We start from the raw sequence: 14148 nt of genomic DNA, 5'->3' as shown, positions 1-14148 counted from the left end.
GATGTCCTGTGTCCTCTGAGACTGTCCGTGGGGAAGTGCCCTGGGCCCCCGCCTTGTGCCCATCTAGGGACAGTCACGTGGTTGGAGCGGCAGTGTGTAGACGGCTGGGGAGCCTCCTCTTGTTACTGCCCAGGAGCTCCCATCGTGGGACTGGACCAGGGCTCTGTAAACTCCCACTCTGCAAGGCCGCCCTGGGGCCTTTGAGGGCTTTGAGCTGCTACGTCAGAGCCCTGGTGCCCGAGTGGGTCGGGAACGTGAGTGTCTGTGTCTGAGGGGTGCTGGGTTTCTGTGTCTGCCGGCTTGCAGTAGCTCAAGGTCAGCAGTTCGACCCACCAGTTGTTCTTCAGGAGCAAGATGAAGTTGTCGCCCCAGTAAACACCGACAGCCTGGGGACCCACAGGGCAGTTTTGCTCCGTCCCATGGGGTTGCCGACAGCCTGAATCGACTTGGGGTTGGGTTTGTGCTCATTGCCTGGCTCCATGGTGGGAGTCTGGACCTCTGTCCTCTGCACTGTGGGCTGGCCTGAGCAGAGTAGCCCGGTGCACCTGTGCCTCTTTGGGGTCCTGGGTTATGTCTGTGTTGAGCAGCTGGGTCTGGGCCTACCTGGACGGGGCTATCCTCCCCCATGGCCCGGGCCCAGCATGTCACCAACAAGTGAATAAACACGTCACTTGTTAGCCGCAGCGCCCCCGGGCCTGTGCACCTGGCCCCTGGGGCAGGGCTCACCCGTCTTCCCTGGGTGCTTTCAGAGCCTACATGGAGGACGCCCCGCTGCTGAGAGGAGCTGTGTTCTTTGTCGGCATGGCGCTCTGGGGGGCCCACCGGCTCTATTCCCTCAAGAACTCCCCCACATCTGTGTTGCCCTCCTTCTATGAGGTACCTACCGCATCAGCTGGGCCACAGAGCCAGGGCGCTGGCCGGTGGGTGGCTGCCAGCTGCTTTGTCACCTCATGTTTGGTTCCACGAGCTGTGCTCCCTGCTAGTGAGCACTGGGACCCTGCAGGCCTGGGCACCGCCCTCTGTGCCCTAGGAGCTCGGCCAGCAGCCAGCCCTCCCCACACATCAAGGAGGGTGGCTGGACACTCGGTCTCGGGGACCCCCCGCCTGGGGTGCTGGTAGCGGCACCAGGAATCTGGGCTGGTGCTGTGGGGGCTGCGCACTGGGCCAGACTGTGGAGCGTGAGGGTTCGGCCACGTCCGGCCCCCTCTGGATTTGGAGGACCCACCCCCTTGGGCAATGCGTGGGTACTGAGGGTGTTCTTGCTGCCCTCGGGTGGCTCCTGGGGCTTCCAGGGGCCTGGGGCGCAGCAGCTGGCTGAGCAGTGTCCCTGGCTTGTGTCCAGGCCATGACCTGCCCTAACGAAGTGGTGTCCTACGAGATTGTGCTCTCCATCTCCCGCCTCATCAAGAAGTACCGGAAGGAGCTGCAGGCCGTCACCTGGGACGTGCTGCTGACCATCCTCGAGCGGCTGCTCCAGCAGCTCCAGGTGAGCACTGGCTCAGATGGGACCCCGGCGGCCCCTCTCAGATGGATCTGTAGGGCGGAGGGGCATGTCCCTGCCCGACAGTGCTGCATGGCCTCGCTGCCTGCTCAGGTGGGCCGCAAGCCAGAACACTCAGGGAGCTGGGCTGGGCTGGCCTACACCGATGAGGCTCCAGGTGGCCGGCCAGCTGGGCCAATTCCTGGTTCCCCCAGCCACCTGCGCCGCATTACATGCAGGCTGGGGGACGCCGGGGTGCTGACTGAGTGTGTGGGTGCCAGGGGACGAGGGTTGGTGGCGTACAGGTGCTGAGAACAGTGGAAGGGAGTGACTGACTCCTTGTCTCCAGGGCCGGGCCCAAGCCGCAGCAGGCCACTAACTGTGTGCACTGCTCAGCCGCCCTGGGGTGAGAGACGGGAGCACTTGGGGTTCGGCAGCCTCCGTCCCACCTGCCTTCTCCCTGGGCCCCTGGGGCAGGAGCGAACTGCTGGCTCGGTCACCCTGCACCCCTGTGTGGCACAGAGTGCACCTCGCCCAGCAAGGGCAGGGGACAGGGAGAGCGTGCACTGTGGCCCCCACCCACTGCAGACCCTGGAGAGCTCGGGCCTCCGGGCACCCGTGCACGACCTGCTGACCACCGTGGAGGAGCTGTGTGACCAGAACGAGTTCCACGGGCCACGGGACAGGTTCTTTGAGCTCGTCGAGAGGCACGCCGAGCAGAGACCGGTGAGCCCCTGCCCGCCACGCCACCCCCTGCCCCGGAGAGGAAGGTGGACGCCGGCAGGGCTGGGCCTGTGATTTCTGAGGGCTCCGTGTGATGGCCCTTTCCTCTGCCAGGAGGCCTCCATCCTGAACCTGATCTCGTACCGGGCTCAGTCCATCCACCCAGCCAAGGACGGCTGGGTCCACCACCTGCAGCGGCTGATGGAGCGCTTCTTCAGGTAGGCCAACCCAGGCTCTTCCTCTCCGCGAACTGAGGGCTGGGGCCCAGAGTGCCCAGGTGGCACCCAGCACTCCCTCTGCCCCCAGGAGTGAGTCCCGAAGCGCCGTGCGCATCAAGGTGCTGGCTGTCCTCTCCTTCGTGCTGCTCATCAACAGGCAGTTCTACGAGGTGCGGGGTGGGGCAGGGTGCAGGGGGGCCTGGGGAGGGGGCCGGCCCGACCCACTGCCTGCTCAACCCCCTCCCCCGCCCCCAGGAGGAGCTCATCAACTCAGTCGTGCTCTGCCAGCTGTCCTCCATCCCGGAGGATAAGGACCCTCAGGTCCGCAAGCTGGCTACCCAGTTGCTGGTGGACCTGGCAGAGGGCTGCCACACCCACCACTTCAACAGCCTGCTGGACATCATCGAGAAGGTGAGCACCTGGCTGACCCTCCAGGCCGGGCTGGCCAGAGCCCGGGAACCCGGCCAGAGCCTTCTGAGAGACACGGGGGCATGCAGCACCAGTGACCTGGGTGACTGGTGGCTGCAGGTGCCACCCACTGGTGCTGGCCTGAGAACCAACCTCTTCCTCAAAGGTGATGGCCCGCCCCCTGTCCCCACCCCCCGAGCTGGAGGAGAGGGAATGGCCTGCCTACTCGGCCTCCCTGGAGGAGGTGAAGACCGCGGTCCTGGGGCTCCTGGTCATCCTGCAGGTGAGGGCCGCCAGTTGGCCTCGCACTGGGCTGTCCTCGAGGCCTGGAGGCCTGGTGCTCAGGCTGCCACACCAGCCACCACAGACCCCACTTTTCTCAGACCAAGCTCTACGCTTTGCCGGCCAGCCACGCAGCCCGGGTCTACGAGACGCTCGTGCACCACCTCCAGCTGCACTACAAGCACGCCTACACCCTGCCCATTGCCAGCAGCATCCGCCTCCAGGTGAGTGACTGCCACGTGCAGGGCCACCAGGGTGGACCTGTCCTCAGTGTCAGACTGCTGCCCGTCCCAACCAGGACAGCCTGCCGCCCTTGCCTGGGCACCCTGAGGGGCCTGGCCAGGCAGGGCAGGTGCAGCAGCTGCCCAGGTCTCCCATGCCTGTGCTGTCTCGGCCAGTCCCAGTCTCGTTCCCGAGGATGGACCCATTGCCTCTCTCAGAGCATCTGCCTCTTGGGTGGCCACACCCCAAGCAGAGGAAGGCACCCCATGGGTGCCCTGTGCTGGGGCCTTGCTTCCTTGCTGCTCACCTCCCGGGGTGCAACCATTTTGCTGGAAAGTGCTGGGGCCACCACGGCCCTGCTGCTGACCTTGCCCTCTGTCTACAGGCCTTTGACTTCTTGCTGCTGCTGCGGGCAGACTCGCTGCACCGCCTGGGCCTGCCCAGCAAGGACGGCGCCGTGCGCTTCAGCCCCTACTGCCTCTGTGACTACAAGTGTGTACGCTGGCCAGCCTGTCCATTCGGGAGAAGGCCCCCCTGGAGGGTAGATGGAGCACTGGGGGTGCTTGGCCTCTGCAGCTGCTCTGTCTTCCCCAGAGAGCCCGAGCGTAGCACTGAGAAGAAGGCCAGCGGGCCCCTCTCACCACCCACGGGACCTGCAGGCCCAGCTCCCCTGGGCCCGGCGGTGCGGCTTGCCTACCTGCCCTACTCTCTGCTCTTCCGCGTCCTGCTGCAGTGCCTGAAACAGGTGAGGCTGAGCATGCTCCTCCCACTGCAGACAGCCCCAGAACCTCTCAGGTCAGAGCCGGCAGTGGCCCACTCGCCAAAAGAGCCTCCGGTCCTAGTGGGACTGCTGTCCAGGGCAGACGGGGCTGCAGGCCAGGCCTCTTGGTGTTGGAGCTCTGGGTGCATGGGCAGCGGCTTTGGAGCTGCCTCTAGACCTGTGCTGCTCACGCCCAGGTTGGGGCAGCCGCGTGTGGCCAGGCGCCTGGGAAGGGTACGTGAGGGCAGGTGGAGCGAGTCTTGCAGGGCAGGGAAGGCTCTTCAGGAAGACCGGAGGGCTCACTGGCGGCACTGTGAGCTCTGCAGGGCACGGAGAGCGGAGAAGTGGGCAGGGCTGAGCCAGTGGGAAACGGAGGGATGTGGGGAGGGTGTGAAGGGTGGAGGCGCTCCCCAGGATCCTGTTGTGCAGACCCCTGGGGTTGAGGATGCAGGATGGGGGGGCATGTGTGTCCTGGGCCCCCCTCCCCCTGAGTCCCTAGGGGTCTAGGCTGGTTTGGGTGTGGAGGGCTCCCTGGTGACTGTCCTGCACGGGGCCTCAGCCAAGGAATGAAGTGGCCTCCTTCCTTACAGAGGACCGAAACCGGGCCTTGACTGGCCACTTGTCAGGAGGCAGGACTGGACTCCCTGGACATCACGAGGGAAAGGCCAGGGCAGGGAGCTGTGGGTCTTGAATGGGTTTGGGGGAGCAGAAAATTGGGGGTGGCCACGTATGTGGTGCTGAGAGAGCGGCTTCCTGGTCACAAGGAGTGGATGGAGGTTCCTTGCGCGCTCTGGGGCTGTGGAGATGCAGGGCTGAGCCCAGGGTGCGCCTCTGAGTCTGCTCCAACCACATAGGACTCCAGGATGCCCACCTGGCTCAGAGGCCCCCTTCCCACTGACCCAGGCTCAGGTCCCCAGCCCTGCACCTGTGCCCAGTCCCCACGCTCAGCCCCCGCTCCCGCAGGAGAGCGACTGGAAGGTGCTGAAGCTGGTGCTCAGCAAGCTGCCGGAGTCCCTGCGCTACAAGGCCCTCATCTTCACCTCCCCGTGCAGCGTCGACCAGCTGTCTTCCGCCCTCTGCTCCATGGTAGCGCGGCCCCTCAGGCCTGGGGGCTGGGGTCCCGGTACAGCTCAGGGGTGACAGCTGAGCCCTGGGGTTTCCAGAAGGGAAGCTAGGATCAGAAAGGTCCAGGGGGCAGGCTCAGTTTCTGTTCCGGGCCTAGGGCTTTGTCACTTCCTCCCCGTACCTGCAGGGGGCGCGCTCCCACATCCCGCAAAGGCAGGGAGGGACCTTAGCTCCTCCCTGCTGGGTCCTCCTGACACCTGGGGCCTTGTGACCACCAGCTTTCAGGCCCCAAGACCCTGGAGCGGCTGCGAGGTACCCCCGAGGGCTTCTCCAGAACTGATTTGCACCTTGCCGTGGTCCCAGTGCTGACGGCACTCATCTCCTACCACAGCTACCTGGACAAAGCCAGACAGGTGCGTGCCCCTGAGGTGAGGTCTGAGAGGCCTCACCGGGCCTCTTGCCAGCAGGTAGCAAAATGCCCAGGGCCGCTAAGTGGTGGCTGCCTGTTTCTAGGGGTGGCTGCCTGTTTCTAGCCGGCTGTGCCGGGGCCTGCGGGTCCCTGCAGGAAAGTGGGCAGTTGGCCCCTGGCAGGGTCGGGATGCGGCACTGCTGCTGCCAGAGTGGGGGGGCTGCATGCGTCCCACCGAGGTCAGGGCCTGAGATGCCTGTCGGCCCCCAGCGCGAGATGGTGTACTGCCTCGAGCAAGGCCTCATCTACCGCTGCGCCAGCCAGTGCGTGGTGGCGCTGGCCGTGTGCAGCGTGGAGATGCCCGCCGTCGTCATCAAGGCCCTGCCCGTGCTCATCGTCAAGCTGACCCACATTTCGGCCACCGCCAGCATGGCCGCCCCCCTGCTCGAGTTCCTGTCCAGTGAGTGTGGCGGGGCGGCATGGGGGGGGGGCACGTGGTTCTCTGCAGGGTAGGGGGGTGCTTCTGAAGCGCACGTGTACACGCGTGTGCATCAGCACGGACGTGCGTGCACAGGTGTTTGTGTGGGCCCAACATTGCCCACATTGGGTCCTGTCTACATCTTCTGCCAACCTCCCTGCCCCCTGGTTGGACCCTCTACACTTGGCATGCTGGCCCCAGCTGCCTCAGAGCCCCTGCCCTTCTGGGGTTCCTGCTGGGTGCGCCCCATCTCTGAGAGGCTCCCTCCCTTCCTCTCAGCCCCTTATGTTTCCCACGTGGGGCCTGCTCCACACCTGCTCTGGCCGTGGCAGTCCCTGCACGCAGCCTGTAGTGGCAGAGGGCAGGAGCTGGCTTGGGGTTCTTGGCCTCTCCTGGTTGGAGCTGTTCCTGGGGGTGGGGTGGAAGGTGGTTGTTGGTGGTCACTGCGGCTCCTCAGGGAGGCCTGGGCGCTCCTGACCAGTCTCTGTGGGGCCCAGCTCTGGCGCGGCTGCCGCATCTCTACAGGAACTTTGCAGCAGAGCAGTACGCCAGCGTGTTTGCCATCTCCCTGCCATACACCAACCCGTCCAAGTGAGTGCTGCCCCCGCCCGCTTCAGCTCCCCGGGCAGCTCTCCCTTGGGGTTGGTGGGCATCCCAAGCCTCTGCCTCCCTCAGGTTCAATCAGTATATCGTGTGCCTGGCCCACCACGTCATAGCCATGTGGTTCATCCGGTGCCGCCTGCCCTTCCGGAAGGACTTTGTTCCCTACATCACGAAGGTGTGACTGGGGGTGGGGAGGGGGGGAGGGCTGGGAGCACTGGGGTGGGGCTGGTGCCCATGGTTCTGGTGCCCACCACCCACCAGGGCCTCCGCTCCAACGTGCTCCTCTCCTTCGACGACACCCCCGAGAAGGACAGTTTCCGAGCCAGGAGCACCAGTCTCAACGAGAGGCCCCGGAGGTGCGGGGCTGCTGGGGCGGGTAGGGGGTGGGGCTGCGCCGAGGGCAGGAGGGGCCAGGCGCACTGGTGGTCACCTCTGCAGGGCCGTGGCATGGGGGCCGAGGCTGGGGGTTCATGGAACAAGACAGGCCCCCATGGGCACTTGAGCTAGGTGGGGTTGGGGTACCGTGTGCCCACAGACCAAGGTTGCCATCAGGCCACCCGGGCTTCTGTGCGTCTGAGCTGAGTGGGGCTGACATGCGTCTGAGTGCTGCCGTCCCTCCCCGTCCGCCCCCCCCGTCCCCGCAGCCTGCTGTGGCTTTCCCCAGGTGGGCGGCTTCTCCTGAGGCCGGGCTGAGCAGAGCCCACTGTGCAAGTCCCTCTGGGGCATTCGGAGGTCGGGCAGGGAACGGGGCCTCGTGCCTGGGGTTCTGGTCCTGCAGCCTGGAGCCTGTCATGCGGGGCCCTCTTCCCCCCCACCTGAGGCCCCGCCCTGCCCCTTCCAGAGACGAATTTCACGCGTTTTGTTTTCTTTTCTTTCCCTGCGCTGTCCCCTGGCATGGTGTCTCGCTCTCACCCTCGGGACCTCTCCATCGACCCTGTGGCCTGTGACCTCCCCTCCTTACTCCTCCACTGGCTTGCCTTCCCCCCTGGGAGGGGCTCTCCGGGGCGGCGCGATCCCCCTGGTAGTTTAAGGCCGGCCAGGTCCCCCAAACAAGGCTCGAGTCACTCTCGGCCCGTGAGAGAGCGCCCGGAAAGCAGTGCAGCCCAGGCCTTCCGCTGCCGCAGCGTCAGTGTGTCTGAGCAGGTGGTCCGCAGGTAGTGAGCGTGGCCGTGGGGCGCACGGGGCGGGGCATGGGGCCCGCTTGCATGACCCCCGGGTCTGGGCGAGGCGGCGGCAGCCTGCGGTGGCCCCAGCCAGGCCTCCCGGGAGCAGCTCTGGTCCTGAGGAGCCTGGCGGCGCGGGGTGAACAGGTTGCATTCTGCCCCCGAGCCTGGTGCAGCCAGGGCTGGCTGCAGGCCCTGCTGCCTTCCTGGAGGCCCGGCCGGCGGCCACTCTGGGAAGGGGCCTCGCCGGCCCAGCTCAGCGGTCGCACTGGCCCCGGCCCTGACAAAGAGCTCTGTGGGCTCTTCCCGAGCTCTCAGCTAGACACATCTGCTCGCTGCCACATCGCAGAGGACAGGTAGCTGGGGCTGGGCCTCTGTGAGCATACGTCCCTGAAGGGGCTGGCCTGCAGCCCTGCTGGCACTGGGGCCCTCCCCGGCACACTGGTCTCCACGGGTTGGCCGTGGCGGCTCCCCCAGGTTCGCGTTCCAGCCAGTTCTTTATCGTGTGTGTCCGTATGAGTGCCGGCCCGACCTCCACACACCTACCCCCCTCGGGGTGGCATGGCCGGCTCTGTGGGCAGAATGCAATCTCGCTCGGTGTCTTGGGTCTCACTCTGCATGACTAACCCTCTGCCCCGACGGCCGGCCTAACGCCGATGCCTGCTTGGGGGCCGCCCCCCACCTTCCCCCGGCTCTCGTAGCTCCCATCTCTCCTCTCGCGGTGTCGAGTGGCCTGGTCTCCCCAGGAGGCACCCTGGGGATCTTAACGCCGGGTGTGGGCGAGGCCTGGCCCCGGGCATCTGCATGTGGTGAGCTTTGGCCTCGGTGGCAGGTGGCTCGGCTGGGCTGCAGCACGCTGACCCACTTGGCCTCCTCCCAGCAGGATCCAGAGCTCTCTCACCAGCACCAGCCTGGGCTCTGCCGATGAGAACTCCGTGGCACAGGCCGATGGCAGCCTGCGCAACCTCCACCTGGAGCTGACCGAGACATGCCTGGACATGATGGCCAGATACGTCTTCTCCAACTTCACCGCCGTCCCCAAGAGGTGTGTCAAAACACGGCCCCCCCTCCCGCCAGCCCTCCCCAAGGCAGCCCGAGGGGCCGCTGTCCTGGGCTCACCAGCCTCCCACCTGCAGGTCCCCTGTGGGAGAGTTCCTTCTGGCTGGAGGCAGGACCAAGACCTGGCTGGTGGGGAACAAGCTCATCACCGTGACGACCAGTGTGGGCACAGGCACGCGGTCACTGCTGGGCCTCGAGCCTGGCGAGCTGCAGGCTGGCTCCGAGCGCAGGTGACCGTGGCTCCCTGGCCTCTTTGGCATGGCTAGCCAGCAGCACACGGGGTCCCCTTTCACCGGGCACTTCCTCTGCCCTCAGCACCAACCCCAGCCTGCTCGTGCGGCAGACCAAGGAGGCGCCGGCCAAGCTGGAGTCCCAGGCAGGCGCGCAGGTGTGCCGCGGGGCCCGTGACCGCGTCCGATCCATGTCAGGTGGGCCTGTGCGAGGCGCCCCTCCTGCTTGCTGTTGGGGCGGCCTCCTCACAGCTCTCAATCACAGGCACTTCACTCAGCCCCGGGGCCCCGAGGGCTCACCCCTGGCAGAGCATTAGCTCCTGGGGGGGAGTAGGGGGGCTGGCCATGGGTAGGTGGTCACTGGCCCTCCACACCCTCTTTCTCCAGGGGGCCACGGCCTGCGTGTGGGGGCCCTGGAGACCCCACTCACCCACTCCCCAGGAGGCCCCAGTGCCTCGAAGCCTGAGAAGGCCTCCACCGGAGCCCAGACGCCAAAGGAAAAGGCGAGTCTGGCAGCCTGCGTGCCCCTGCTGACCCAGGGCTGGGCTGAGATCCTGGTCCGGAGGCCCACAGGTACCCAGGGACAGGCTCTGCACATGTGGTGAGGGGCTGTCGGCAAGCAGGGGCCCTGTGGGTAGTATAGATGGGATGGTTAGGAGGGGTGCTGGCCAGGAAAGAGGGGGTGACAGTGGAGACGGGACCTGTTCCATTGTGCTCAGGCTGGCTGCGCTGCCCCCTTAGGGAACACGAGCTGGCTGCTGAGCCTGGAGAACCCGCTGAGCCCCTTCTCCTCTGACATGGACAACATGCCGCTGCAGGAGCTGTCCAACGCCCTCATGGCCGCGGAGCGCTTCAAGGAGCACCGGGACACCGCCCTGTACAAGTCGCTGTCGGTGCCGTCCAGCAGCGCTGCTGCCACCACACCCTCCCTCCTGCCCCGCTCCAACACAGGTGAGCCTGCGGCCCTAGGCCTGCTCTGCGGACCTGAGGCACGGGCCCTCTGCTGTGCGATGGCGGTGGCACGGCTCCCCAGGGCCCCTCGGCCCAAGGCAGCAGGTGCAGGCAGGTCACCGAGGGCCGTGGCCAGGTGCTGCCGGCCGCTCTCTCTCTGCAGGGCTGGGGCCTGGCGGGGCTAGTGCTGCCTGGCCTCCTGTGACGTGGCCGCTCATGGGCCTCCCTTGCAGTGGCCTCTCTCTCCTCCCTGAGCCAGTCCAGCTGCCAAGGAAGGCTGCACAGGAGTGTGTCCTGGGCAGGTACTGGCGCGGGCGGCTCAGGGGAGCGGTGTGGCTGCCCAGACGCTGTTGTCATCGCCCCATCCGCTCGCCCTCCGGGGGGACCCGCATGAGGGCCCTCAGGGAGCAGGCCAGGCGCGAGTGAGGACGGTGGGGCGGCTCTGTCAGCCCACGCGAGCCCAGCTCCCGAGCCGCCTGTCTCCCTGGCAGCGTGAGCCACTGAGCCCTTCGTGGCCCGGCTGGGCTGACTCTGCCCTGCCTGGCCCTGCGATTGGCTCTGTGGGCTGTGCCTGCTGACCCTGCGGTCCGGCCTCTGCCCACTGCCCTGGGTATGGAGGCAGTGGCCAGATGGGTCCCAGGGGCAGCTGGTAGACTGCGTGTGCACGTGGGGGGGGGGGGTTGCCACTCGCGCTGTTGCTTGTCCTCACCAGCACCCGCTGAAGACATGCTGCGCTGCCACTCCCGTCCCTTGCGGGTGGTGCCTATTGCAGCTTGGCTGGCACTTGAGCAGGCCTGGCTTCTCGTGTGTGCAGGGACGTCTCAGCTGCCAGCCTTGTCCTTGGGGCCACAGCTGGGGGACAGCCCAGCCCCTTTCCTAGCCCATCTGGGTGCTGCCCCACTTCCTGGGGCTAAGCCCCTGCCTGCCTATTGGGCAAAGGCTGGTGCCTGAGACGGCGTGTCTGACTGTGACTCCCGTGCTCACAGCTGTCTGTCCTCCCAGACTCCCCAGAGGTCTTGGAGGAGGGACGTGCAGCTCAGATGAACATGTCCACTGAGCCCCCCGAGTTGGACGACTTTGAGGCTGCCCCTGGTCCAGACAGGCGCTGCCGGCGAGCCAGGACCTACAGCAGGGTGAGTAGGGCACAGTGCCCTGGAGACAGGGTCTGAGGCCAAGGCTGGGCATTCCAGGCAGGAGAGGCAGGGACACTGGGGGACCAGTCAGGGTGTGGGGGGTGTGAGCAGGAACGTGGCAGGGTGGGGACAGTGGGCACATGTTGATCAGGATGCCCCGGGCCTCACCCCTGCAGTCATCGTCCACCTCCAGCCAAGAGGAGAAGCCGCTGCGTGTGGAGGAGCGGGGGGCCAGCAGCAGCATCCCCATCTTGAGGGCTGGGGGCGGCCCACCCTGCGCAGACCTCCCCTTCCAGCCCTCGCAGCCCCTGAGCAAGTCCAGCTCCTCCCCTGAGCTGCAGACACTGCAGGACGTCCTTGGGGATCCAGGCCACAAGGCCGACGTGGGCCGACTGAGCCCGGAGGCCAAGACCCGCTCGCAGTCAGGGACCCTGAACCGGGAGAATGACCCCTGGCCAGCCCCGGGTGAGGAGGGCCGGGCCTGTGGCCCCTCCCAGCATGATAGCCCACCACCTGCAGGCTCCCCCCGCTCCCCCAGTGGCCTGCGGCCCCGGGGCTACACAATCTCCGACTCGGCCCCCTCGCGGCGGGGCAAGAGAGTGGAGAGGGACGCCTTCAGAGGCAGAGCTGCCGCCTCCAACGCCGAGAAGGTGCCAGGCATCAACCCCAGGTGCGCTGGGGTAGAGTCCCCTGGGCGCCGACCTCGGCTGTGCTTGGCAGCGAGGGGCTGGGGGTGAGGGGTGGTGGTGCCACGTGGGGCTGGAGCCCAAGTTGCCTCGCCTGTCTCCCCGGCAGCTTCGTGTTCCTGCAGCTCTACCACTCGCCCTTCTTCGGGGACGAGTCCAACAAGCCCATTCTGCTCCCCAACGAGGTGGGCGGTCGCCCTGGGCTGTGCGCGGTGCCCAGGGGTGGGGTGGGTGGGCGCCCTGGGGCCGTGCGCGGTGCCCAGGGGTGGGGTGGGTGGGCGCCCTGGGGCCGTGCGCGGTGCCCAGGGGTGGGGTGGGCGAAGGCAGGGCTCCGTCCGACACGGCTCTGCTTCGTGTGCTCACAGTCCTTTGAGCGGTCAGTGCAGCTGCTCGACCAGATCCCTTCCTACGACACACACAAGATCGCTGTCCTCTACGTGGGCGAGGGCCAGGTGAGGCTCGAGGGCCGTGGGAGTAGGAGTGTCAGGTAGGGGTGAGACTGGGACCTTGACGGCAGCGAGGCAGAGGCCCTGGGCTGCTTGGGAGAGGGTGTAGGTCAGTGGCGGCCTGACTGGCTCTGTAGGGCAGTGTGCTGGGCAGCGGGCTGGGGGCGCCGACTGCTGGGGGGCCTTGGGTCACTTGGGGGTGGAGCCAGGAAGGGTGGAGGCGGCGGGGTCCATCGCACATGAAGGATGCAGAAGGAAGCAGAGCTGGGGGAACACTGGGCTGCGCCTGGTGTCCTGGTGCCAGCACCCTCGTCTCCCTCCACAGAGCAACAGCGAGCTGGCCGTCCTCTCCAACGAGCACGGCTCCTACAGGTACACGGAGTTCCTGACAGGCCTGGGCAAGCTCATCGAGCTCAAGGACTGCCAGCCCGACAAGGTCTACCTGGGCGGCCTGGACGTGGGCGGCGAGGATGGCCAGTTCACCTACTGCTGGCACGATGACATCATGCAAGGTGTGGACCACTGGGAGGGGGAGGGGCCAGGTGGGCGGGTGGCCCTGGGGATCCGCGACATCTGACTGGCTCCCCCTGCAGCCGTCTTCCACATTGCCACTCTGATGCCCACCAAGGACGGGGACCGACACCGCTGTGACAAAAAGCGCCACCTCGGCAACGACTTTGTGTCCATCGTCTACAACGACTCAGGGGAGGACTTCAAGCTGGGCACCATCAAGGTGCCTGCTGCCAGGGCCCCGGGCAGGGCGGGGTGGGCACCAGAGCCCCGCCCCTCCTCGTGCTGCTTGGGGGCGGCTTTCTTCCAAGGTGGGGCAGTGAGTGTGTGCCTGACACAGGGTAGGGGGCGGCTCTGATTGGTGAGGCTGGCCCCCACCCAGTGTCCCTTGAGGTGGGTCCACTTTCAGGTGGGAACAGTGACAGTGTGTCACTGCCCTGCACCAGCTGAGGACTGACCTCAGGTAGGGGAGGTCGGAACAGTGTGAGGTGAGGGCTTCAGCCCCGCGAGCCAAGCTGAACCACCTCTGTCCGTCCGCAGGGCCAGTTCAACTTTGTGCACGTGATGATCACGCCCCTGGACTACGCGTGCAACCTGGTCTCCCTGCAGTGCCGCAGAGGTGGCACAACCTGGGGGGGCTTGGGGGGGCAGGGGGCGGGGCCTGGGTTCTGAGCATCTCTGAGCTTCATGTCCCCCCAGACATGGAGGGCCTGGTGGATACCAGTGTGGCCAAGATCGTGTCCGACTGCAACCTGCCCTTTGTGGCCCGCCAGATGGCCCTGCATGCCAATGTGAGTGACACACCCTGGGGGGGCCCAGCCACAGGGCGGGCAGAGACTCAGTGGTCTCTCTGCTTGTGCTCCCCAGATGGCCTCCCAGGTCCATCATAGCCGCTCTAACCCCACTGACATCTACCCTTCCAAGTGGATCGCCCGACTTCGCCACATCAAGCGCCTGCGCCACCGGGTAAGGGCCGTGGGGCCACGGGACTCCACCCACTGGATAGGGGCCGTGGGGCCACGGGACCCCTTATAGACCCCTCTGCCTCCAGATCCGGGAGGAGGCCCACTGCCTGAACCCCAGCCTGCCCCTGGTGCAGACACAGCCCTCGGCCTCCACTAAGAGTCAGGCTGAGCCCACGCCCACCTACGAGACAGGCCAGAGGAAGCGCCTCATCTCCTCCGTGGACGACTTCACTGAGTTTGTCTGACACTGGGGACAGACCCCCTGGTCCTGCCTGCACGACCCCATCGTTCCTTCTCACGTGCAAATCAATAAAGGTCGTGTGGTCTGCCTCGCCCAGGCACACGCTCGGACACATA

General features: G+C 66.5%; 1 protein-coding gene across 13 annotated transcripts in view; it reads left to right on the top strand.

Annotated features, from left to right (window-relative positions):
* The window catches only part of TSC2 (TSC complex subunit 2), a 26206-nt gene extending 12058 nt beyond the window's left edge, over positions 1-14148 (top strand). For 2 of the 13 annotated variants that reach the window (XM_075564463.1, XM_075564464.1), the window contains exons 10-42: positions 750-876; positions 1343-1486; positions 2069-2206; positions 2318-2421; positions 2510-2591; positions 2677-2832; positions 2996-3112; positions 3213-3335; positions 3719-3825; positions 3928-4078; positions 5057-5179; positions 5437-5571; positions 5838-6027; positions 6543-6636; positions 6721-6823; positions 6910-7004; positions 7641-7802; positions 8692-8856; positions 8948-9100; positions 9186-9298; positions 9488-9673; positions 9842-10051; positions 10285-10353; positions 11054-11184; positions 11361-11854; positions 11980-12055; positions 12236-12322; positions 12642-12828; positions 12910-13049; positions 13367-13445; positions 13526-13617; positions 13694-13792; positions 13878-14148. In XM_075564463.1, coding sequence (XP_075420578.1) covers positions 750-876; positions 1343-1486; positions 2069-2206; positions 2318-2421; positions 2510-2591; positions 2677-2832; positions 2996-3112; positions 3213-3335; positions 3719-3825; positions 3928-4078; positions 5057-5179; positions 5437-5571; positions 5838-6027; positions 6543-6636; positions 6721-6823; positions 6910-7004; positions 7641-7802; positions 8692-8856; positions 8948-9100; positions 9186-9298; positions 9488-9673; positions 9842-10051; positions 10285-10353; positions 11054-11184; positions 11361-11854; positions 11980-12055; positions 12236-12322; positions 12642-12828; positions 12910-13049; positions 13367-13445; positions 13526-13617; positions 13694-13792; positions 13878-14036 — 4591 coding nt within the window. In that variant the 3' untranslated portion in view covers positions 14037-14148. The remainder of the gene's footprint in view (positions 1-749; positions 877-1342; positions 1487-2068; positions 2207-2317; positions 2422-2509; positions 2592-2676; positions 2833-2995; positions 3113-3212; positions 3336-3718; positions 3826-3927; positions 4079-5056; positions 5180-5436; positions 5572-5837; positions 6028-6542; positions 6637-6720; positions 6824-6909; positions 7005-7640; positions 7803-8691; positions 8857-8947; positions 9101-9185; positions 9299-9487; positions 9674-9841; positions 10052-10284; positions 10354-11053; positions 11185-11360; positions 11855-11979; positions 12056-12235; positions 12323-12641; positions 12829-12909; positions 13050-13366; positions 13446-13525; positions 13618-13693; positions 13793-13877) is intronic. The other 11 variants (XM_075564474.1, XM_075564475.1, XM_075564467.1 and 8 more) reach the window with 10 other exon arrangements.

The sequence above is a fragment of the Tenrec ecaudatus genome, chromosome 12, assembly GCF_050624435.1.
Source record: "Tenrec ecaudatus isolate mTenEca1 chromosome 12, mTenEca1.hap1, whole genome shotgun sequence".
Lineage (NCBI taxonomy): Eukaryota > Metazoa > Chordata > Mammalia > Afrosoricida > Tenrecidae > Tenrec > Tenrec ecaudatus.
The sequence above is the reverse complement of the archived record's forward strand: the minus strand, read 5'-3'. Positions and strand labels throughout refer to the sequence as shown.